Raw genomic sequence first — 24,933 nt, forward strand, 5'->3', positions numbered from 1 at the left:
TGTCGCAAGTTCGTCACTTAGTATATAAAACGCCGCAGTCAAATTAAAATATGTATTCAGATACAGGATATAGAGGATTCTTCATGGCTCCGAGTGGAAGATATGGATATATCTCATGAGTTACCTGTAAGTATTTGTTGATATGATATAGTGATTGCTTCAAAGTTTATCATTTACAACTCAAAAGTCTCTAAGAGTAATTGACTATTTTTGTTTTATACTGGCCAAAACATTCAGCTAAAGCAAAGATCATACATACATACATACATCCATACAAGATTGAATTTGTTATTCACACAGAAGTACTTTTACTGCGTCTCTTTCTGCCAAGTTTAATTTTGCGAACACATTCTACATGCCACAAAATATATGAGGCTCTTTGAATATTATAATTAGTTTTTGAGAACGCATGCAATTCAACGCATGTTTCATAAAATGCATGCGTAAAGCTCTGTTCTATTTTTGATGCCAATAGCAAAAATATTTCCACGTTTACAAAGCACGCAGGCTAGTTGCCTAGCAACAAGCGAATGTCATCAAGCGATGAAAAGGGCTGTGAGGATTTTGAACACTTTTGGCCAGGAAAATGCTCGATGTGTGCGATGAAGAAGGCGCAGATGTAACGGAAGTTGGCACAGATTCAGCACAGATTCAGCACAGCACAGATTCGGTAGGGGGAAAAAAGGCCCCGGTAGAGGGAAACCTTTATGACCCGTTTTCCCCTAGAAATGACGTCACAAAGAGGTAAAAATGGGTATCAATCGAAAGCTCTCGTTTACCCAGACACAGTCCTGCAGGAAAATTTCACTTTTTCCCCATAGGAAAGTTTATACGGGAAAATCAAAATTTTGGGTCAATGGGGGGTCCCCCCCGATTTCGTTCAAAATCGGCACACAGGTGCCCCACCACCAGCCGAGAAACTTTCCCCAAAACGGTCCCCGTTGCATTGACGTTTAAGGCCCGTAAAGCCCCCTAGACTCGTAAAATATCCGTAAAATCGCCTTTGTACGGACAAAAAAGTGCTGCTATGGTAAAAATGGGTATCAATCGAAAGCTCTCGTTTACCCAGACACAGTCCTGCAGGAAAATTCCACTTTTTCCCCATAGGAAAGTTTGTACGGGAAAATCAAAATTTTGGGTCAATGGGGGGTCCCCCCCGATTTCGTTCAAAATCGGCACACAGGTGCCCCACCACCAGCCGAGAAACTTTCCCCAAAACGGTCCCCGTTGCATTGACGTTTAAGGCCCGTAAAGCCCCCTAGACTCGTAAAATATACGTAAAATCGCCTTTGTACGGACAAAAAAGTGGTGCTATGGTAAAAATGGGTATCAATCGAAAGCTCTCGTTTACCCAGACACAGTCCTGCAGGAAAATTTCACTTTTTCCCCATAGGAAAGTTTGTACGGGAAAATCAAAATTTTGGGTCAATGGGGGGTCCCCCCCGATTTCGTTCAAAATCGGCACACAGGTGCCCCACCACCAGCCGAGAAACTTTCCCCAAAACGGTCCCCGTTGCATTGACGTTTAAGGCCCGTAAAGCCCCTTACACTCGTAAAATATCCGTAAAATCGCCTTTGTACGGACAAAAAAGTGGTGCTATGATAAAAATGGGTATCAATCGAAAGCTCTCGTTTACCCAGACACAGTCCTGCAGGAAAATTCCACTTTTTCCCCATAGGAAAGTTTATACGGGAAAATCAAAATTTTGGGTCAATGGGGGGTCCCCCCCGATTTCGTTCAAAATCGGCACACAGGTGCCCCACCACCAGCCGAGAAACTTTCCCCAAAACGGTCCCCGTTGCATTGACGTTTAAAGCCCGTAAAGCCCCCTAGACTCGTAAAATATCCGTAAAATCGCCTTTGTACGGACAAAAAAGTGCTGCTATGGTAAAAATGGGTATCAATCGAAAGCTCTCGTTTACCCAGACACAGTCCTGCAGGAAAATTCCACTTTTTCCCCATAGGAAAGTTTGTACGGGAAAATCAAAATTTTGGGTCAATGGGGAGTCCCCCCCGATTTCGTTCAAAATCGGCACACAGGTGCCCCACCACCAGCCGAGAAACTTTTCCCAAAACGGTCCCCGTTGCATTGACGTTTAAGGCCCGTAAAGCCCCCTAGACTCGTAAAATATCCGTAAAATCGCCTTTGTACGGACAAAAAAGTGCTGCTATGGTAAAAATGGGTATCAATCGAAAGCTCTCGTTTACCCAGACACAGTCCTGCAGGAAAATTTCACTTTTTCCCCATAGGAAAGTTTATACGGGAAAATCAAAATTTTGGGTCAATGGGGGGTCCCCCCCGATTTCGTTCAAAATCGGCACACAGGTGCCCCACCACCAGCCGAGAAACTTTCCCCAAAACGGTCCCCGTTGCATTGACGTTTAAGGCCCGTAAAGCCCCCTAGACTCGTAAAATATCCGTAAAATCGCCTTTGTACGGACAAAAAAGTGGTGCTATGGTAAAAATGGGTATCAATCGAAAGCTCTCGTTTACCCAGACACAGTCCTGCAGGAAAATTCCACTTTTTCCCCATAGGAAAGTTTGTACGGGAAAATCAAAATTTTGGGTCAATGGGGGGTCCCCCCCGATTTCGTTCAAAATCGGCACACAGGTGCCCCACCACCAGCCGAGAAACTTTCCCCAAAACGGTCCCCGTTGCATTGACGTTTAAGGCCCGTAAAGCCCCCTAGACTCGTAAAATATCCGTAAAATCGTCTTTGTACGGACAAAAAAGTGGTGCTATGGTAAAAATGGGTATCAATCGAAAGCTCTCGTTTACCCAGACACAGTCCTGCAGGAAAATTTCACTTTTTCCCCATAGGAAAGTTTACGGGAAAATCAAAATTTTGGGTCTATGGGGGTTCCCCCCCGATTTCGTTCAAAATCGGCACACAGGTGCCCCACCACCAGCCGAGAAACTTTCCCTAAAACGGTCCCCGTTGCATTGACGTTTGAGGCCCGTAAAGCCCCCTAGACTCGTGAAAAATCCGTAAAATCGCCTTTGTACGGACAAAAAGTGGTGCTATGGTAAAAATGGGTATCAATCGAAAGCTCTCGTTTATCCAGACACAGTCCTGCAGGAAAATTTCACTTTTTCCCCATAGGAAAGTTTGTACGGGAAAATCAAAATTTTGCGAGTTATTTTACGAGTCTAGGGGGCTTTACGGGCCTTAAACGTCAATGCAACGGGGACCGTTTTGGGGAAAGTTTCTCGGCTGGTGGTGGGGCACCTGTGAGCCGATTTTGAACGAAATCGGGGGGACCCCCCATTGACCCAAAATTTTGATTTTCCCGTACAAACTTTCCTATGGGGAAAAAGTGAAATTTTCCTGCAGGACTGTGTCTGGGTAAACGAGAGCTTTCGATTGATACCCATTTTTACCATAGCACCACTTTTTTGTCCGTACAAAGGCGATTTTACGGATATTTTACGAGTCTAGGGGGCTTTACGGGCCTTAAACGTCAATGCAACGGGGACCGTTTTGGGGAAAGTTTCTCGGCTGGTGGTGGGGCACCTGTGTGCCGATTTTGAACGAAATCGGGGGGGACCCCCCATTGACCCAAAATTTTGATTTTCCCGTACAGACTTTCCTATGGGGAAAAAGTGGAATTTTCCTCCAGGACTGTGTCTGGGTAAACGAGAGCTTTCGATTGATACCCATTTTTACCAAACCACCACTTTTTTTGTCCGTACAAAGGCGATTTTACGGATATTTTACGAGTCTAGGGGGCTTTACGGGCCTCAAACGTCAATGCAACGGGGACCGTTTTGGGGAAAGTTTCTCGGCTGGTGGTGGGGCACCTGTGTGCCGATTTTGAACGAAATCGGGGGGGGGGGACCCCCCATTGACCCAAAATTTTGATTTTCCCGTACAAACTTTCCTATGGGGAAAAAGTGAAATTTTCCTGCAGGACTGTGTCTGGGTAAACGAGAGCTTTCGATTGATACCCATTTTTACCATAGCACCACTTTTTTGTCCGTACAAAGGCGATTTTACGGATATTTTACGAGTCTAGGGGGCTTTACGGGCCTCAAACGTCAATGCAACGGGGACCGTTTTGGGGAAAGTTTCTCGGCTGGTGGTGGGGCACCTGTGTGCCGATTTTGAACGAAATCGGGGGGACCCCCCATTGACCCAAAATTTTGATTTTCCCGTACAAACTTTCCTATGGGGAAAAAGTGAAATTTTCCTGCAGGACTGTGTCTGGGTAAACGAGAGCTTTCGATTGATACCCATTTTTACCATAGCACCACTTTTTGTCCGTACAAAGGCGATTTTACGGATATTTTACGAGTCTAGGGGGCTTTACGGGCCTTAAACGTCAATGCAACGGGGACCGTTTTGGGGAAAGTTTCTCGGCTGGTGGTGGGGCACCTGTGAGCCGATTTTGAACGAAATCGGGGGGACACCCCATTGACCCAAAATTTTGATTTTCCCGTAAAAACTTTCCTATGGGGAAAAAGCGAAATTTTCCTGCAGGACTGTGTCTGGGTAAACGAGAGCTTTCGATTGATACCCATTTTTACCATAGCACCACTTTTTTGTCCGTACAAAGGCGATTTTACGGATATTTTACGAGTCTAGGGGGCTTTACGGGCCTTAAACGTCAATGCAACGGGGACCGTTTTGGGGAAAGTTTCTCGGCTGGTGGTGGGGCACCTGTGTGCCGATTTTGAACGAAATCGGGGGGGACCCCCCATTGACCCAAAATTTTGATTTTCCCGTAAAAACTTTCCTATGGGAAAAAAGTGAAATTTTCCTCCAGGACTGTGTCTGGGTAAACGAGAGCTTTCGATTGATACCCATTTTTACCATAGCACCACTTTTTTGTCCGTACAAAGGCGATTTTACGGATATTTTACGAGTCTAGGGGGCTTTACGGGCCTTAAACGTCAATGCAACGGGGACCGTTTTGGGGAAAGTTTCTCGGCTGGTGGTGGGGCACCTGTGTGCCGATTTTGAACGAAATCGGGGGGGACCCCCCATTGACCCAAAATTTTGATTTTCCCGTTCAAACTTTCCTATGGGGAAAATGTGGAATTTTCCTGCAGGACTGTGTCTGGGTAAACGAGAGCTTTCGATTGATACCCGTTTTTACCATAGCAGCACTTTTTTGTCCGTACAAAGGCGATTTTACGGATATTTTACGAGTCTAAGGGGCTTTACGGGCCTTAAACGTCAATGCAACGGGGACCGTTTTGGGGAAAGTTTCTCGGCTGGTGGTGGGGCACCTGTGTGCCGATTTTGAACGAAATCGGGGGGGACCCCCCATTGACCCAAAATTTTGATTTTCCCGTACAAACTTTCCTATGGGGAAAAAGTGAAATTTTCCTGCAGGACTGTGTCTGGGTAAACGAGAGCTTTCGATTGATACCCACTTTTACCTCTTTGTGACGTCATTTCTAGGGGAAAACGGGTCATAAAGGTTTCCCTCTACCGGGGCCTTTTTTTCCCCCTACCGAATCTGTGCTGTGCTGAATCTGTGCTGAATCTGTGCCAACTTCCGTTACATAAGGCGCAGGGGGTGTAAACAACAAGAGCTGAAGTGGTGGCAGTCGATACCTACCAATTAATATTTTCATTTCCTTTTTTTGCCTGATTTATTTGCCAATTGCCTCATCTGTCTGTTAAAAGGTGAGGCTGTTTGACATCAAACATCTGTGGTCCTCAGCCTCCGTGAAGTTGTGCCTGTGTCGCATACTATCTGGTTTTGTGTTATCAATATTAAACAATGTGCAGACAATATTTACAACTTAAGGGCATTGCATATCTGCATATGCTAGTCCTGTAGCTCTAGACTGGAAAAAAATACATGTTATGCCGAAAATGTCTGGCACTATGGCGGGATTGTGCTGAAAATTTCAGTAAGTATGGGGTAACTGCATGCCCCAAATACAGTGCATGGCGGCAGCCAAGTTTTTTGGCGCAAGGCGGCTGCAGAATTTTTTGGCATAAGACGGTCACCAAAATAAACCACCACGCTGGTCAATCTAGCAGCAGATTTGCCCTGTGGAAGGCTCTGTAGACGTTTTGGGACGAGGTCCCAGCCCTGGTTGTTGTGTGCTTGAACTGGCCAAGGTATATAAAAGAACTGGCGAGCCGCCCTGAGTCTACTCAGTGGAGTGGCCACCCAGGTGAGGCCTCAACTCTCGGTATGGAGATAGGTATGGAAGACCTTATTGAACAATGCTGAGCGTTGTTAAGTTCATTTTGCGGCCTCGCATCAATGGCGCAACAACTGGTCCGACCGAGGCACTATTCAAGCCGCTCCTCTGGAGCACGCCGCCGCTCCCTATATCTGCTATCTGGAGAGGACCGAGAGGACGCCGCTTCGGTGCACCGGATAAGGGCGGGCCACTGGGGTTCTCGCTCCAGTACGTTCACCGAATCGGCTGTCTCCCCTCCGCGGCGTGCCAGCAGTGCCCAGACAAGCGGTGCCCCGCGGCGCCCTGCGCCGTGTGCCCAGAAGAGGCTGATGTGCCAGAGCACGTGCTGCTCCGCTGCCCGAACACACCGCTCCGCCGATTGTTTTTGGCCCCGGAACTACCGGCCCCGGCCTATTTTCACGGGTTTCACGGCACGATGCTACAGTGCGCTAGGCGTGTTGAGGCATTAGGTTTCCGTGGAAATAAAAAACTTTTCGGACGCTCAAACATGGGAGAGCGTCCAAGGCCCCGGAACGTTTTGTCTGGTTGATATAGCCTTGATCGGTAGATGTGCACTGTGTATGAGCTTGAGTGTACCTACTTAGTAAGTATTATTTAAATTATGCATGGAGTGCTATGTCGCTGTCAAAATACAGACACAAATCAATTTTGTTATGTCTTGCATTGCAGCTTTTGATAATATGGCATTAGAGGATAACGATGATGTCAGCGAGCGCCTCAAGCAAGAGGCAGAGATCCTACAGCGTCTCAATGCCAGAAAAGGAAGACGCTCACTGCAAGATGTTTCTGCAAAGAGTCCAGCAGCTGCTAAACAGAGGACTAAAGAGCCAGTCTCTGCTGCAAAAGCCGTGGTGAAGCCGCCGTCGCCCGACACTGCTGATGAAGCTGAATCCTCGGCGAGCGACGCCGAGATGGCCGACCTGGCGGAGCGCACGGCGGCCGCCGCCGTCGCCAGCGACGACGACAGCGAGGGCGGCTCCGACTCGGACGGAGACGCCGCCGCCGCCACCACTGACGACTTCACTGTGCTGGACGAGGTGGAGCGCTCGGGCCGGCGGACCGTGCACCGCGTGCTTCCCGACTGGCTGGCGCACCCGCAGCCGATCGGCGACCGGCGGCCGGCGCTGGCCGAGCTGCCCGCGCTCTGTCCCGAACTGCGCGCCCGGCTGGCCGCCGAGGGCATCGAGCGACTGTTCCCGGTGCAGGCGGCCGTGCTGCCCGAGCTGCTGGCGGCCGCCGAGTCGCCGCTGCCGCCGGCCGACCTCTGCGTCTCGGCGCCGACCGGCAGCGGCAAGACGCTAGCGTTTGTGCTGCCGCTGGTGCAGGCGCTGCGCGGCGCTGTGGTGCGTCGGGTGCGCGCGCTGGCCGTGCTGCCCACACAGGCGCTGGCCGCGCAGGTGGCCGCCGTGTTCCGACAGTACGCCGCCGACACGCCGCTCTGCGTCCGGCTGCTGGGCGGAGACACGGTGGCACGGGAGCGACGCAAACTGGTGGCGGCGGGGCCGCGCGGCCCGCTCTCGCTGGCCGATATCGTGGTCAGCACTCCCGGCCGGCTGATGGACCACATCAACAGCACCGAGGGCTTCTCGCTGGCGCACCTGCGCTACCTCGTGATCGACGAGGCCGACCGGGTGATTGAGATGGCCGAGACGGGCTGGCTGAAGGCGGTGGAGCGCGCGGCAGCGGCCGCCGACGGCCCGCCGCGCCGCGCCGCCGGCCCGCTGACGGCCGCCGCCGTCTGCGCCCCCCACCTGCCGCTGCAGAAGCTGCTGTTCTCGGCCACCCTGTCGCAAAACCCGGAGAAGCTGGAGCGACTGTCACTGTTCCAGCCGCGGCTGATGGTGGCCGGCACGGCGGCCGCGGCCGCACTGCCCGGCCAGTTCGTCGGCAAGTTCACCACGCCGGCCGAGCTGAGCGAGTCCTTCAGCGTGGTGGCGCCGCAGCTGAAGCCGCTGCTGCTGCACCACCTGTTGCGACAGCCCGACTGGGAGCGTGCGCTCGTATTCGTCAACTCGAACGAGGCGGCGCACCGGCTGGCGCTGCTGCTATCGGCGCTGGGCGCGCGCGTGGCTGAGTTCTCCGGCGCGGTGCCGGCCGGCCGGCGGCGGCGCGCGCTGGCTGAGCTGGCCGCCGGCCGGCTGGCGGCGCTCGTCTGCTCGGACGCTATGGCGCGCGGTATGGACGTGGACGCCGTGGACGCGGTCGTGTCTTACGACATCCCGGCGCTGGTGAAGACATACGTCCACCGCGTGGGTCGGACGGCGCGCGCCGGCCGGCCCGGCCAGGCGGTGACGCTGCTGCTGGAGCGCCAGCGCGGCCACTTCCAGCGGCTGATGGCGCAGGCGGGCAAGGCGGACGGCCAGGTGCGGGAGACGCCGGCGCCGCTGGACGAGCTGCGCCAGTATGAGGCCACCTACGTGGCGGCGCTGGAGCAGGTGCAGACCACAGTGGAGACGGAGAGGGAGGAGGCCGCCGCCAAGCTGCGCGGACGGCCCGCCGGCGACGCGCAGAAGAGGAAAAGCGACGAGGACCGGGCCGCCAAAAAGAAGAAAAAGCGGGTCCGAAAACGGAAGCCGTCCGCAGCGAAGATGGAAACGGAATGATCGGGGTTTGCTGTGTCTTCGGGACTTTGACAAATGTGGATCGCTTTTGTGACTTACATGCGGAAGGTATTTTGCAATACATACAGAGTACTGAGTCGCTTCTTTTCCAGGCTCAAGAGCCTGTAGAGGACAGTCGAAGTGGACGCTGAGTGAATTGAACAACTCACATGTGAAACTGACTGTTAAGTTAGGCTATTTTCAGCGACATTTTTGAAACCTATTCGTACGTAATCTTGATTCGTACTTCATAGCCTATATTTGAAAGCTATTATAGACGAATTGTTTGATTTTCCAACGCGAATAATGTAAGCGTGTTCACTGTTCCAACATAACGTCATTTATTTACACCGCTGGCTGTATTGAACCACACAAAAACACATTGCAGACTCAAATACCCATCTGCCCGGTACGACGTCACTCATGACGGCCGCTGTGTGACGTCACATTGACGTCATGACGTCACAGTGACGTCATGGTGTGTGACGTCACTGACGGCCGCGGTGTAACGTCACAGCGACGTCAGTGATGTGACGTCACGATGACGTCGGTGGTGTGACGTGCGCAGCGGGATGCCGCCGGAGCCGCCGCGGCCGCTGTCCCCCGCTGACGATGACGGCGATGACGGGATGACGCCGCCGTCACCGGAGAGGGACGGCTACCGGCTGTTGGACGCCGCCGGCCGCGCAGAGGACGGCGCGCTGCCCGTGCCCGACGGCCTCAGCTCAGACGTGAGTGGTTAATGGGGATGAAGAGGGCTGGGAGAGATGAACGATGGAGGAGACAGAGCTGAGCGCGCGTTGTTATGCATGGGTCCGGAGACGTACTAGTCTGATATAACGCACGAGCAGCAGATTGCAGAATCCCGTAGTTTTGGGGGAACACGAGCAACCATACTCGAAAATTGTTTTCATTTACGATCCAAATCGACGTCTGCAATATTCTATCGGTTCGAAGTTCAAAAGTACGAGGTCTTTGTGCCGGTAGCGTAAGATATCGCCTCTGACCGCCGGCTCCACTGTTCCCGACACGATCCATCCTCACGAGTCACCACCACTTCGTTCAGGATGACGCCAGTGACGCGGACGCTGCCGACGACGACGACGAGCCTCAGTCGGTGGCTGACCTGATGGCGGCCCTGGAGCGGCACGGGGTCAACACCGTGGAGACGACCGATGACCCGGCTGACCCGGCCGGTGACCTGCCCGACCCCTGCGCTGACCTGGTCAGTGAGGGCGCTCCAGGTGCTGCCGCGCCCAGGACCAAGGAGTCCGACCCCAGCCAGTGGCCCGAGGAAGCGATGGAGGTGAGATACCGGGCGAACCGTCAATTTGGAGGGAGGGAGAAATGTGAGGATGAAGAAATGAAACTCTATTATTATTGTACAGACGGAAGAGAGACATTGGCTCATAACTCGTTTTACTCAAGCTATAGAAATCAACTGAGGTGAACGAACATGCAAGGTTTTCACCTCTCTGAAGCACATCACTCACTTGCGTGCGATCATTACGTGCAATCCTCTCTATGTTCGTCAATCTGGTGCTAGCCGCGATATCTGACTGTATCCTCCCCCGGTCAGGCGGAGCGGCAGCGGCAGAAGCAGGCGGCCCAGGAGCGGCTGGCCCTGTTCTCCACCCCGCCCCGCTCCGGCCGCTCGGACGGCCCGCTCGGAGCCGACCAGGCCGAGGCCGTGCGGCGGGCCATGCGCTCGGTGCGTCTGCCGGGCGCCGAGCGGTGGGCCAGCGGCCTGTCCGACCAGCAGTGGCGCCGGCAGCTGGACAGGCTGCTCGGACGGACGGACGGGGACGGCGCGGCGGCGCGCCGGGAGGGGGAGGGGAGAGGAGAGGGCCGGCATGACGAGCGGGGGTCGTGACCGGAGGACGTGGTGGGGGGTGTTGATTGGGGAGGGGGACTGTATTAAACTGCGTGTTAATACGTTTGCTAACTGCTGACGGCTGCGGCTGGTCGTCTGAGGTCGGAGGGTGAAGAGGTAGAGGGCGTAGGGATATGGAGGGAAAAACATCGAGAATTTGGAGCAGCGGTGTGGATGAGTGGGAGACAAGACCGAGACGATCGTGTAATGAGTTGACCGCCTATCGGAGCTGATATTGATAATGCTATTCATGTAAGTGATGTCATTATTCGTTCCCAAGAGGGCTAATGTGATAAGGACGTTTCTTTTCTATGTCCGTCTGTAAATCGGACGACCCATCTAGCGTCTACTGTAATAGACCGTTCTGCGGGCGGGATGTCGTTCCATGGCGACAAAGTCCGCTATCCGCTTCGGGAAGGTCGTATCTTGTAAATATAACCTCGCTTTGCATAACCATTTCAAGAAAATGTTTCTGGTAGACATATACACGCCATTATCTGCATTTCGAAGCCATTTTATTACAACGTATAGGACAGGAGCGTAAAAAATGCGAAGTCTCGCGCTGAAAGTGAAATTCATAGTCCACGTTTGATACGCACGGTGAAAAACAACATTGTACAGGAAGCAGCTCACAACTCAGTCACTCTGAGGTGAAGCAATAAGGGAAAGCAGTTAGGAGCTAACATTCAGGATGTCAAACAAATCTTTTGATACAACGGATGAGTTTGTGTCAAACCCGTCTGATTGTTGCGAAAGACGTCCAACTTTTGGTGAATCGCGTCTTCTTCGATGCTCCTTCTGAATGCGACACTGCATAAACAGGTTTATTAGCAAAACATAGTTATTAGCACAGTAGCTACTGAAGAATACGTGCAGAAAAGAAGACATATCTTCTAGACATTAAAAATGACACATCGATGGGAATGAGAATCTTGCAATGAGCATCACACCCTCAGTCGGCAAATCACAGCTCTACATTGAAACGCGCGGTGCCCGGCGCGCTATCCGAGCGCTCCGGGCGCGCCCGAAGCTCGTCGCGAGGCGCCCTCCGCCTCACTGGCCGTCACGGGGCGGGGTGAGGAGCGGACCGAGCCCCGTAACCCGTGGTACCCGGCCCGCCGCGGGAATCACTCGACCCGACCCGCCGGCGTCCAAGCGGACTGCACAGATCAACTAGACACCTCACGACAGTCCACATCACAGCGTCGTCAGTCGAACGGGTGGCGGTTAGGAACCTCCAGAACCCAGCGCTAGGCTTTGCAACGAACGCCAGCCACTTCACAGTCATCGCATCCCGCGTCTTGGCAACTGCTCCCTGGGAAACTCACATCAAGGCTCCAGCCGTGTGCGACCATACGAACCTCAGCGCCCACTGCGCTGAATCTCCACCGCACTGAGCCATCCTCGCCCACTGCGCTGAATCTCCACAGCGTCCACCACAGCTCGTCGACCACCGGCGGCCGCGACCATCCACAGCCGTCAGCTCCACACCAGTACCAAACGGAATGTCTCACTCGTCCTGGCAGGCGCCTCGGAGTCTTCTCTTCCACCGAGCAGCGGCTCACCCGTCCACAGTGAAGTGAGAACTAGCCTCAGTGGTCGGCGCCACGACAGGTTATCAGGGATCCTCCTTAGCTACCCGGCTCTCACCAGTTCACCAAGGATCCTCCCCGGCAGTGTCGGCGGTTCGCTGGTTCACCGCGGACCCTCCCGGCGCCCTGTCGGCACCTCACCACAGCTCCGGCGACAGGTCGGCGCCGCGGATGGCCCGGCGGGGCTGCGCCAGCGGGCTGAGGGCGCCACTGCCGCTCAGTCGGCCGCTGCGCCGCGGGGCCGGCGCGCCCGACGGCGTGTGGAAGCTGTCCTCGCTGTCCCCGTTGGTATCGGGGACGGACGGCCGGCCGGCGCGGCCCCGGCCCGGCGAGGCCACCCGCCGGCCGGCCGCCCGGCCCGAGGGGGAGTCGGCAGCCACCGCCGCGGCCCGGCCCTTCGCCGCCCCACTGCGAACGGGACGGGGAATCATACCGGGCAGCCGAACTCCACCGCGATACATCAGCATGCAACAATGAAAAGGTACTAACATTGTACAGAAACTGCAGAATGTTCATTTCATAGGTCTTAGTATAAAAAAAAAAACGATTTTCGCTTCTCAACAAAGCAAACTGATCTGGCCAAGCACATTGCTAACTCAGAAAGAAATCACACTTCATGAGAAGGCTCATTCGTATCTAAAACAGGCGTTAATACGCTGAACTCTGAGAACACGCTAGCGAGCATGACTGAGGACGTCTTTATACATAAATTTCGCAAATTTCATTCCTCCGTCACTCAAACACCCTAAGCAGTAAGCACCATACCTGGCGGCGGAAGTTGCAGCCGACGGCTTCAGTTTCGACTTGGCCACTGGCGGCTTCGCCTTGGCCTTGGCCTTTTCGGCGGCCTTGGCCCTCTTGTCGAGCACCTCCTGCATGGCCGGGTTGATGTTGTCGTAGATAGAGCCGGTGCTGGAGGAGTTGGCACTGGACCTCACCGAGCCCGCCTGCGGGCAACGGCGCCGATTTGGCAATTACGGCGGTATGGATGCGCTAATATGCGATATGGCTGTGTGTCAATTCCGATCGTGTGATGTCATGCGTCAGTTACTACACAATTATTCTTACAAGAGGTGAATTATAGCATATTTAGGGTCTGCCGTCAATTAACACAGGTCTGTTGATCACGATCAACAGTTCCAACATCCTACTGAAAGAAGTACAGCCAGTGACAGCAGTTAACACGCGCAGTGGAAGGGTTGCGAGTACTACGCCCAGTGGAAGGGGGGGGGGGGCGGATGTCGGGTCCACGTCAAAACAGCTAGTGACTATTGAGCTAGTGACTTTTGAGCTAGTACAAAAGAGCTAGTGCTTCAAAACAGCTAGTGACAACACAGCTAGCGCCAAAATAGCTAGTAATGCAAAATAGCTAGTGCATTAAATCAGCTAGTGACTAAACAGCTAGCGTCAATATAGCTAGTAGAGCAAAATAGCTAGTGCTTCATTATAGCTAGTCATAAGCGTAGGAACCATGGGTGCAGTGGGTGCAGTTGCACCCACAATAATTCTCCAGTGGGTGCAGACAATGTATTCTGCACCCACAATAATCTGGAACAAAAACCCCTTTTCTCATCAACACTACTTCCCATGCAGCACAACAAATTCAGGATATTTTGCCCACTTTCCACCTTTAGAAGCGTTTGCTACTGTGATGGTCTTCAAAACTTACATTTGCGCTCTAGTAAAAAAGGAAGCAACGGAACACATGTGATTGAACACATACCGATGACCCACTGTCAAAAGTTTTAGCCCGATACCTATCTTCGAAAATGGCTAAGTTAGCCGCATTTAGGTACTTTTTGCGGTAGTCAATATTGACATTATCAACGCTTCTAAATACACTTATCATCGGTAGGTACCTTTTCGACATGGTACACCCTCAAAGCTCACAAGGAGCCTCCGCTCGGGTGCCGCTCCCTACCCCCTCCCCCCCCGGCTTCACCGGCCATGGCTGGATTTCTGCACCCATGCACCGACAATGTTCCAGCCGTTCCTACACACAGAAAAATATTAACACCGTTAGCGGTGTAATTGCACAGTACATATCTGATCGCATGCGTTATTACCCTTGCCCCTTGGGTCATGAGTGTCATCACCATTGTGTGTGTAATGTGTATGTACCATTTTAAATACATGACCTACTTTCAGTAATGCTGTTTTGCTGTAATAATGAGACTGCAGAGCGGCGACCTGCGATTTGTGGAGAAAACTGACGAATACAAGGGAGGTCTTTGTAAAACGTTACAAACCTGAGACTAGTAGATTGCTTACAAGTACAGGTTTGCTGCACGTAGACATTACTATGCTAACTAAGATTTGCATTGATTTGGCTTAACAAGAACACGGCTCAGCCCTGTTGAATGCAAACATGCGCAGGTCTTTACCTAGTAGCCGCATGATTATAACTAGGAAAACAGTCGTTCACACAACAATGACAAAGCAAACTTTGGTAGCTAGTCTAACGAACTACATGTGAGTGGGTTGTAAGAAAAACTACCATGACAAACAATAGGGTCGTTCGATGACATGGCAAAGGGTGCGGGGATTTGCGCTAAATAATTTTCCTTGTAAAAGTAACAAACGTTTGTTGAAATGAGTTTACAGTGTATTATAGATTCTTTCCCGACGAAGAGTCCCCACGGGTAGAAGGAGCAGAAGAGCACCGTAGTTTGACAAAATTATTTGGAATGCTAGGAGGGCAGAGGACGGGATCCCTAGGACAAACAACAAATTAGAAGCGGGGCACCGGGGAATTAAAGAGATGGCATATCGCGGGAAATATACATCTTTACAGTCATAGATATCTTGCATTTTTGAAGCTAAGTGAATGGGAAGGGAACAGAGGTCCAACGAAATTGCTATTTTGACGATAGCTATTTCGTCACTAGCTGTCTTGAGGCACTAGCTCTTTATGCTTCACTAGCTACTTTGACGCTAGCTGTTTTGTCACTAGCTGTTTCTAAGCACTAGCTATTTTGCTTCACTAGCTATTTTGACGCTAGCTGTTTTGTCACTAGCTGTTTTGAGGCACTAGCTGTTTTGTACTAGTTCAAAAGTCACTAGCTCAAATGTCACTAGCTATTCTGACGTGCACCCCGGATGTCGCCCCCCCCCCCCCCTAAGATCTCAGCTCCCACTGGAGCTAGAAAGACGAAATTTGGAGGGTAGGTGGGGGCCATGGGGAACTCTGTTGTGTGTGAATTTCATGACCCTAGGTCAATATCTTCAAGGTCAAATGAGGTCAAATGTGGTCAAATTTGCCATATTAGCGACTTTTTTGCGTTTACACGCCGATAACTCAAAAAGTTACCGGCCGATTTTTTAAAATCTTTCACTATACGAAAGAACAAACATTTGTGAGTATGTATGGTGAATTTCTAGATAATCCAACAATAAATATGGCAGTTAGAAGCCTGCGAAGGGTAAGATGTCGCCGGCTGAAGCGGCATCGGCCGACGCGGGAAACGCGGCAATCACAATTTTGTGTTTACACACTCATAACTCAAGTTGTTACCGGCCGATTTTCAAAATTCTTTGACCATATGATTGCCTGTACATTTCTCAGTCTTCTCACCGAATTTGACGCGAATCTAATATAATCAGCGGTAAGGAGCGCGATGTAAGGACGGAACCGTCCCGCCCCGGCACAGTCTACAATTCAGGCGGCGCGTAACGGCTAGCGCCGGCCGCCGCGCCGCCGCGACGCCGCGGCGGCAGGATGTTTGACTTTACACCGCTATTACTAGAAAAGTTGTGAACCGATTTTCTTACTTCTTGCACGAGAAGATCCGCAGTTCAATTCTGGACAGGTAGCCGAAATTTCACATTGATATTATGCTTGCGGCGCGAGTTATTGGCGAAAAACAGGAGGGGTGGGCGAAATCCGCCCCCCCCCCCTTCCACTGCGCGTGTTAAAACACAAAACACATTATTTGATGCGAAATAAATACGAGTGAACGAATGCATTGGGCCATGCGCCCAAAAGTCTCCTCCAAAGCCGCCCTCTTTCCCCGTTCCACCCCGATCCGCTCCATCATCCTCTGATCTCCCGCTCCTCTCCTCCCTCTGACCTCCCTCCCCTCCTCTCCCAGTCTCCTCACCTTGCCGTTCATCCTGGCCTTCTTCCCGGCGCCGCTGCTGCGTCCGGGCCCCGCCCCGTTCTCCTCCATACTCTCCTCGGACGGCCTCTTCTTTCCGCGCGCGCCTCCCTTCGCGCCCTTTCCTCCGCCGCGACCGTTCACCAGCGGCTGAGGGGGCGGCTCCTCCTCCTCCTCCTCTCCCTCGGAGGAAGAGTGTGAGGACGCGGCGGCGGCGCGGCCCCGTCCCCGGCCTCCTCTCTTGGCGGCGGCGGCCGGCCGGCGGCGAGACGTGGCCGGCTCCTGGTCCGTGTGCAGCGGAGAGCGGTCCCGGGCGGCGCGGCCCGACGACCGCGGGCTCGACACGTCCTGGAGCGGAGAGGAGATAAGGGAGGTCAAGCCGGACAAAGGGACGACTAGTGTGCGTTGGAATTTATTTCAGGCAGCAGTACTGAGCACGGTGGGTCACCTGCACATTCAAGGAATAATACTTGATTTATTACGATGATCACACCGCATAAATTATATTGCTCACCCATTATCCTAATATATTCATAAAACACCACACACCCAAAAAACAAAAACATCCATCCATCCATCAGATGCATTCGTAACACATTCTCAGATTGACAGGAACCCGTGACAGAAATTCTCACCGAGTCGGCTGCGAAGACCAGCCGGGCGGGCGGGTTGCCGAGCGACTTGAGCCCGGCCTGCAGAATGCCGCGCAGTGCGGAGTAGCTGGGCTGCTCGTCGAACTTCAGAGCGGCGACGGCCGCCAGGAACCGCTGCAGAGTGTCTGGGATGGAACACAAGGGTGAAACGGTGAGACAGTGAGCGAGTGGGCGACAGTGGTCTCACAGTAGCAAAAGGGGATGTTGTATACATGACATGACCCTGATTGTGTTATTGTTATTTTGCCTTCGGGTCACCGGAAAGAGAAAGCAGTTTTAATAGCGCAAGTGTACTTCCCAATTCCAATTTTGAAATTCTTATAAAAATGTGACAAAAGTGACATTGCAATTCGCTAAAGCAGTGGCAATAAAGACCACGAAACTGTCCGATAAAGCCGAATTATATTGTAATATAAGGATATAAGTAAAACCGATCATGATAAGGCAATGAGCCAGCAAATACTAATAGACTGGACGTGGACGGACAGCCTGCCTACGGGACATCTTGCCACTGGCCTGGTTACAGCCAATCAGCAGAGTAGCGTCCTTCACTACCCCCACAATCCAGCGTCCACCCTCATCTCCCGTCACCCCCTCCCATCGCCCTGTGCCCAACACAGTCTCCCCGATCACTCACCGGCTCCCTTGGGCATCCCGTTCTTGAAGCAGGCCTTGACGAGTGCCGGGACGTTAGCCATGAGCCGGTTCTTTTCGTCTGCCACCCGCTCGGCGTTCTGCAGCCGGTCCATCCAGGGCAGCGTGCCGCTGGCCCACTGCAGCAGGTTGTAGCCGAGGATCTCCAGGTCGCCGCGCCGCGACTGGGCGCCGATGTGCGCGTCCCGACTGGTGAACTCGATGGTGCCGTTGTGCGCCTTCCGCACGTCCGGCTTGTACTCTTTGTGCACGCCGTCGAAGGCGTACCGGCACGCCAGGCCAAAGTCGACCAGGTGCACCTGTGCGTGGGCGAAGGAGAACCTTATGAACGGCACGGATATTGGAACCGACAGAGAACGTTGAATCTAATTTTGAACAGAAAATCCCTGTGATAGGTAAACATGTCTCTGATATTATGGGTCCACAAGATCAGTCATGCAGAGTGGATGGAAGCGTACTTACCAAGTCTTTTGTGTCTTTATCGAGCCCAAGCAGGAGGTTCTGGCCCTTGATGTCACCATGGATGTACTCTTGGCTGTGGAGAAACTCCAGAACATCCAACTGAAAGAAATGACACATCGGATGATCCATCACATCACGATCTTTGGGATATAATGAGAACATTCTGCATTCTGACGATCTTTGGGATATAATGAGAGCATTATGCATTCTGACTTGATCCGCTAGTGGCTGATGAGTCGGAAAACCGTCATGGCTGTAATGTCTCATTGGTCAGCAGTCAGCACACGTTTGGCCGGCTAGATAAGGCAGCGTCGGTTGTTCACTCACCACCTGGATGCCGATGTGGAGGATGGTGGCCATGGGGAAGCGATGGTTGTTCTGCTCCAGCAGCTTCTGCAGGTCGGTGCCGTACCGCTCGATCACCATGAAGCGGAACTTCTGACCGCCGTGGTCGAACGAGCCGCTCGCGACAAACTGCGGCATCCCGAACTTCTTCAGACCGTGCGCCTTCTTCCAGGCGGCGATCGTCTCGGCACGCGCCACGCGCATGTAGCAGTGCATCTCGGAGAAGAGCGGCCCGCTGCCGTGACTCTCCACCTTGATGACGTACTGGGCGCCGGCGGCCGGCGGCGCCGACTCGGCCGTGGCCCCGTAGATGAGGCCGAAGCCGCCGGAGCCGACCGGCGCGCCGATGCGCCAGGTGCGCCGCGTCAGGTCGGTGACCACCAGACCGGCCGGCAGCGAGGGCGGCAGCGCGGCCGCCTTGGGCGCGCGGGCCTTGCGGGGCGCCATATCCGCTCAGAGCACGCCCAGAGAGGTGGGGGTGATGAAGGCTGGCTGTGACACTTCTGATGTCCTTCGGTGAGGCACACTGAAATATCAACATTGAAAAGAACAATAATTGCTTAGAATATCGATTCTGAAAGCAATCAGAATTTAGAACAAACCATGAATTTCTATGCTAGTCATCATGGGTCATTGGAATGTGTGAGCACTGAGAGTGTAACATAAAAAGCAAACATGCCAACTAAATCGACAGAAAATGTCACCAAATATCAGAAAATGTCACCAGCGCTTGCAACTGGAAAAAATGCCAAGTAGGTAACTAAGGGTACGTTTTATCTTATTGTTTGACATGAGTGGGGCCTGGACTGTGGCCTGTGACTGTGTTCATAGCTTCATTTTCACCAGCAACTGAAACTGAAACCAACTACAAAAGACAATGAAGGGAAAATAATGAACAATTAGTTAAAGCACTATGGCATGTCATGTAAAACCTAAATCAAGATTTTGAAGTAAAACTCATGAAACAATGCCATACTAGAAAACTGGGGTGAATGACTGAAGGTATACCTATGCTGACTGCTGATTAAGAGAATGCATGTCACATTATAATAAACTTCAGTGATCCATAAAGGCCACAAACCTTGTACACATCAACCAAAATGTGATCATGAAATGTTAATGTTATGTAACAATTGCAATCTCTCACACTGTACAATGAACATGAAATGAACTGAACATTTACCTGCTGGTTTTGTTTTGATCTTTTATACATTTATATCCCACCTTCAAATAGAAGAACAGAGCCTGCTAAGCAGACTTCTGGAAAATGTGAAGATGAAGTCCAAGTAGTTACAACACAATCTAACCTGACCTAATCTTACCTACTTACCTTCTAAGCAGCCAACCCACCCATAACCTACAGCCCTACAACCTACAACCTACATATCTTTCAATGAAATTATGAGAGACATAGGTAACATTGGAAAAGGAAAACACTCAAGATTTTAAGGGGGATTTGGTAACTGTGAGTTAAGGTGGCCGTCAACTGGTTAGGCGCGCATTCATTCAGCACGCAATCCTTCAGGGCCTAGGACATGCTGAAAAGTTCAATTACCTACCTATATCAACTCATCAGCACGTAATTCTGCGCCGACCAGCCAACAAATAATCAGCTGCTGTGCTTCATGACAGTTTGGCACTGAACTGCAGTCAGCGAGCAGCCCATGGGCATGGGCTTCAATGTAAAATTCAGCATGTAAATGTGCGTGCCTAACCAGAGGACGGCGACCTTTACACTACACCGCTCCGCCGGTGTCAGCATCAACCACATAGGCATCCAAACAAAAAATGGACTCTGGAGTGGTAGCAAATATACTCAAATTCCTTGCCACCTCTCACGTGTGTATCTCAAATGCAAATTACCTATCAAAAAGGGAAATCATTCAGTCACCGTGCATTCAGTAAACTACGAATAACTCAAGGCCCTATATACCTGTTGTTGTTGTTGTTGTTGAAGAGTTAGGGCGCGCAGCAGCTTCGCTCAAAAACCCTATATACCGAATAACTCAAGAATAACTGACACACCGCTCATAGCCAGTGGCTGCGGAAGCGGGGGGGCAGCGGGGGCACGGCGCCCCCCCCCATCTTCCAGGGTGGGGGGGGGGGGCAAACATATCTTTTTGCCCCCCCCCCAAAAATTGTTATCGACGAAGTACCACAATACTTCCATACTACCTACGTCAGGAACATATGCCAGTTTGGCTGAGTACCTTTTTATTAAGTTGATATAGCGAGTAACTTGGATTGATAATAGCCGTTTTCACGACGGGCTATCCGGCGAGCTAGTCCGTGACGGACTATTTCCACCAAACGCCCTCCACACATAGGGGAGACCCGGGAGGTATGGGCCGGTTTTGTGAAAAGGCAATTTTCTTCCAGTGGGCAGTGGCTAGACCCGGTTTTTCACTTTGTGTACGTGAAATTGCCTTTCGCCTGCAACGTGTGCCTGATATTATGCATCTGGGATCAACTATTTTGTCTCAAGATAACTTTCAATAAATCATGTGCTTTTTCGATCCATCAAAATACACCGGGAGGTATGGGCCATGGCCCGGGAGGTATGGGCCGGTGCCATGTTTCATATTCTTTTCTCGACAATTAGAAGAATACTCGTGGCTGGTATCTACCTTGATCTCTCTAGAGCCCAGGAACCGCATAAGCGGCCAACAGCTTACTTTATGGAGTTCACTTGGGCCCATATGTATTTTGGTAAAATCAATCATACACCATCATATAAGATCAATAATATTTTTCTGTTCGAATGAAATTTGAAGTTAAATTTTCGACCCTGCGCGACAAAAATAAAACTTATTGACGGGCTCATTCCATGAAAGCATCTTTTCATTTATTTAGGATCAACGGGGGTCGGTGGCCCGAACCTCCCGGCTAGGACGCCAGCATGTGCGTAGCATCTCAGCTCATAATCTTGCAAGAAAGCTTCATATTGTCTATCCAGTCATAATTTCCATGCTCTAAACGTTATGTTAGCGATGGTCTGACATAAAAAACGAGGCTGGCTCAAATTTATTACGAATTTTCTGTATTTACCGTATTTTACTCGGAGAGGGCAAAAACGCTTTATCACCGCTCATTGCCAAAGAAGACTGAGGAAGATTTTGAAAATCGCGTGGGCTGTATAATGAAATGGCTGCTAACAGTTAACGCCGTCAAATGTGAAAAAATACGCAACACTTCTTCAAAACTGCGATGGCCCATACCTCCAGGGGGCCCATACCTCCCGGGTCTCCCCTAATGCTCAGAAATCAAGCAGAGCTATCTACGAGCTACCGGTAACCGAAGTCTGGAAGAGTAGGACGGAACGCGAGTGGCCCGGCAGGCGGCACGGACGTCACGAAAGTGCGTCTGAGCGTGCCACAGGCCTTTCCCCGCGACTCTGCCAGACGCCAGCCGGCATAGGCGCGTGAGCCGGGGGGCAGCATGGGGGCAGCCTGCCCCACAACTCTGGGGCCGTGGGGGTCTCTGCCCCCGCAAAGTTTCAAAGGGCCAGGAACCGTCGGGGCAGCTTGTCCTCCCCATATTAGCGGCCGAGGGCCTCAAAGAAAAGCTGAATGGAAGACAATACCTATTTAAGTAAAAAAATCCCCCTCTGTACGGGGACCCGCAGTTGCTATTGTACACGAACCCCAACTCTAGCCGTCTGTCCTGTCCAGTAACAACCGATAACATTGATATCGACTGCCGGTCCCTGCACAAGAGCAGCTGAGGTTTTCTGTGCGTGCCCTCTGACAGCTTATCGTTGTTCCCTGTGAGGGTGCTGGGACAATTTACTCAGGGTCGCTGTACAGTAGCAACTGCGGGTCCCCGTACCTGACTTGACAGCTCATGTGTGGAAGCTTTAAACGTTTATCCCAGGTTACCAAAAAGGTAGTTTCTTGACTCAGATGAGACTAATTATCTCACTTATTTGCAAATGTTTTATTTTTTTATTTTTGTTGTAAAGGCCAAGAGGTGAAAAATAAGTGGCCTAAAACCGGTGAGAAAACTAGATTTGGGGGTACCCTAGGTTCCGGGAAGGATCAGGTGTGCCCCCCCCATCCCAAAATACCTCCCGCCGCCACTGCTCATAGCACACTGAATTGATTTCTGTTGATTTCAAACACGGAAGCGAGCTAATGAATTGCGCCAGGAAGATCTCTGTGGCGTAGTTTTTGTATTACAGTCGAAAACAGCCCGGTATATTTACGTCATATAAAAAAATGATCTTAATTTTTATGTTTGTTTTCTTTGTAATGTTATAAAAAATTATGCTATTAGCTTTGTATTTTAAAAGGTTTAATTACGTTTTTAGAAGGAAAAACAAACATTATCTTTGAATGTGACGTCATATTTCTTGAAATTGACAAGAATTGAATGCCCAAACCTTGTTCAATTACAAGTTCTTTCTCTCACGAATTGTGCACTTCGCATTGGATATCAAAATTCGCTTTTTATAGCCCTTCCAAGTCCTTCGGTGGTGTTGGTTGCTCATCTCGGTCGTGTGTTTCCTCTGCTACTTATCGAACTTTTTGGAAAGTGTCAGAAACAAACGCCTTCAAGCATTCATCCAATGCAAAGCCAAAGACAGTGAAGATAGGGTTTGAATCAAAGAGGCTACTCGGAAGATTGAGATTGAGATGGAAGTCAACCAATGAGCAATCTGCTACAGGCGCTACCTTCCTAGCATATTAGCATGCTTGTGCATGACTGTATTTGAATTTTGAGGTGCTAAGGATAGATGCCACAGCTGTTTCCGTATAAACTGTTCATAGCTGAAGGTGAAAGCTGTCTGCACCACGCGTACCTGAAGTGAACTCAAACTCTCAACATTACGTCACTGGCAGTGTTGGCAGTGACCCAGAGATGCTCAGCAGCAATAGTGTGTTTTGAATGGTGCCATTATTGTTGCAGTAAGTTCTTTGTAGCTCATACTATTTGCTAGCAGGAACAAAAATGGCAGAGAAACCATCTAAAGTGTCAACAGCTGATGGGGTTAAGCCAACCCCAATGAGGTTATTTGCAACCTGGGAAGTGGAAAGAACATCCCCAGTTTGCATTGCAAGGCAGTGCACCCTGAAGCTGGCCCATCTGAAGGTTGTTCGTCCAGTCAGTTCGGACTTGGGGTCATTGCTGATTGCTGTGAAGATGCAGAGTGCCAAAAGAACCTTGAGGTCAAATGAAATTCCTTTACAAAGCAATGGCCTTATTGACACTGAGCTGGATTTAACATTTTCTCTCCAGTATCCTCACTTCTTGAAAGGAGAGGGTAACAAGTTGCAGATCATGCTGCAGAGGCGCAAGAGGTACAAAAACAGAACCATACTGGGGTACAAGACACTGTCTGTTGGTGTCATCAACATGTCACAAATCCTGCAGAAGTCAGTGGACAAAGACCTGATGCTGTACTCGGACCCAAAGGAGCGTCAGACCCTGGCTGCCATCCTGAGTGTGGAGTCGCTGGTCAGTCAGCCAGCAGAACAGGAAGAAATGCAGATGCCCAAGAACATGGACCTGCCCTACAGGTATGACTCAGAAGAAGAGGAAGAGTACAGCACCAATGATGAGTGCTCTGATTCTGAGCAGATCCCTGATGCCAGAGGAAAGCCCCCATCTTCCAAGCACATGGGCTCAAACATGAGGCAGAGAAACCTGAAGGAGAAGTTTATGACACTTCTGAAGCGATTCAAGGTGTCCGAGGGTCTGCAGGAGCTGGACCAGGACCAGGACATGGATCCCAAGTTTGACGGCGAGGAGAGGGAGATCGCTGATCTGCTGAAGGAGCTGGACGAGTACGCTTCAGACTCTGAGCCCGAGATCGACACCATGAGCATCAGCTCGACACCAAAGCCCTCACTTCGCCCATTCTTCTCCTCCTCGCAGAACCTCCTGGGTGACAATGCCAACCCAACAATTGGAAAAGAACAAACCCAGCTGTAAGGTTGAACTGTCCTAACTCCCGGGACACAGTTATATCATCATTAATGTAGTGAGTACCTGCTTATCTCCAGATTGTGTCCTCCCTTTTTATGTATTTTTATATTTTTAAAGAACAAATGTACGTAGACCATGTGAAATTCCAAATGAGACAGCTGATCCTTGGCAAATGGTCACATGATCCAGAGGTGTATGAATGGGGCCAGACTTATTCTGACCCACTACAATGCTTTCATTGTTACCACTTGCCATATTCTATCTCAATAAATGTTTCTTGTTAAAATGTTACATTCTTGATATAATCAAAAGTGATCAGGTGTATTCAATAAAGTTTACAGCACCAGAAGGTGATGTGAAGTGACTGCCATCTCCAAGTCAAAGCCACACCGTTAGCGTCCAGGTACACGTGTTTTCGCTGATGTTCACTCGATGTCTTTCATCAGTAATCGAACATACAATCTTCGCATGCCGGTCAGGCCCCACAGTCTTCCTACAGGTTTTGGTACGGTGCTGGTAATCGTAGAATATGTAAACAGCTGCATAACTCTCAGTTGG

At 51.1% G+C, this 24,933-nt stretch overlaps 4 protein-coding genes across 4 annotated transcripts; 3 read left to right on the plus strand and 1 right to left on the minus strand.

Annotated features, from left to right (window-relative positions):
- The first annotated feature begins 75 nt into the window (after positions 1-75).
- LOC122371346 lies at positions 76-11,146 on the plus strand. The gene is made up of 4 exons (XM_043347599.1): positions 76-126; positions 9,340-9,502; positions 9,838-10,077; positions 10,351-11,146. Exons 1-4 carry the CDS (start codon positions 116-118, stop codon positions 10,642-10,644), a joined length of 708 nt encoding a protein of 235 aa, XP_043203534.1. The 5' UTR covers positions 76-115; the 3' UTR covers positions 10,645-11,146.
- LOC122371343 (ATP-dependent RNA helicase DDX51-like) lies at positions 5,513-8,868 on the plus strand. The gene is made up of 2 exons (XM_043347597.1): positions 5,513-5,638; positions 6,841-8,868. Exon 2 carries the CDS (start codon positions 6,852-6,854, stop codon positions 8,772-8,774), a length of 1,923 nt encoding a protein of 640 aa, XP_043203532.1. The 5' UTR covers positions 5,513-5,638; positions 6,841-6,851; the 3' UTR covers positions 8,775-8,868.
- Positions 11,143-20,374, minus strand: LOC122371344 (serine/threonine-protein kinase VRK1-like). Its single transcript, XM_043347598.1, has 8 exons — positions 20,311-20,374; positions 18,430-18,973; positions 18,103-18,201; positions 17,624-17,939; positions 16,969-17,111; positions 16,337-16,681; positions 13,002-13,183; positions 11,143-12,644 (listed from the first exon to the last, which is right to left on the minus strand). Exons 2-8 carry the CDS (start codon positions 18,892-18,894, stop codon positions 12,374-12,376), a joined length of 1,821 nt encoding a protein of 606 aa, XP_043203533.1. The 5' UTR covers positions 18,895-18,973; positions 20,311-20,374; the 3' UTR covers positions 11,143-12,373.
- A 2,463-nt stretch (positions 20,375-22,837) lies between these two features.
- LOC122371348 (phosphofurin acidic cluster sorting protein 1-like) lies at positions 22,838-24,724 on the plus strand. Its single transcript, XM_043347609.1, has one exon. The coding sequence runs from the start codon at positions 23,398-23,400 to the stop codon at positions 24,379-24,381; it is 984 nt and encodes a 327-aa protein (XP_043203544.1). The 5' UTR covers positions 22,838-23,397; the 3' UTR covers positions 24,382-24,724.
- Positions 24,725-24,933: the final 209 nt, after the last annotated feature.

This window comes from Amphibalanus amphitrite, unplaced genomic scaffold (genome assembly GCF_019059575.1).
Source record: "Amphibalanus amphitrite isolate SeventyFive unplaced genomic scaffold, NRLGWU_Aamphi_draft 001233F_arrow, whole genome shotgun sequence".
NCBI classification, from domain to species: domain Eukaryota; kingdom Metazoa; phylum Arthropoda; class Thecostraca; order Balanomorpha; family Balanidae; genus Amphibalanus; species Amphibalanus amphitrite.

Bases quoted from the DNA above. Each gene is read 5' to 3' on its own strand.
- LOC122371346 (XM_043347599.1), top strand. The intron at 9,503-9,837 runs GTGAGTGGTTAA...CACTTCGTTCAG, and splicing joins CCGACGGCCTCAGCTCAGAC to GATGACGCCAGTGACGCGGA. The intron at 10,078-10,350 runs GTGAGATACCGG...TCCCCCGGTCAG, and splicing joins GGCCCGAGGAAGCGATGGAG to GCGGAGCGGCAGCGGCAGAA.
- LOC122371343 (XM_043347597.1), top strand. From the start codon at position 6,852: ATGGCATTAGAGGATAACGATGATGTCAGCGAGCGCCTCAAGCAAGAG.
- LOC122371344 (XM_043347598.1), bottom strand. From the start codon at position 18,894: ATGGCGCCCCGCAAGGCCCGCGCGCCCAAGGCGGCCGCGCTGCCGCCC. The intron at 18,202-18,429 runs GTGAGTGAACAA...CATTTCTTTCAG, and splicing joins TCCACATCGGCATCCAGGTG to TTGGATGTTCTGGAGTTTCT. The intron at 17,112-17,623 runs GTGAGTGATCGG...GTTCCATCCCAG, and splicing joins CGGGATGCCCAAGGGAGCCG to ACACTCTGCAGCGGTTCCTG.
- LOC122371348 (XM_043347609.1), top strand. From the start codon at position 23,398: ATGGCAGAGAAACCATCTAAAGTGTCAACAGCTGATGGGGTTAAGCCA.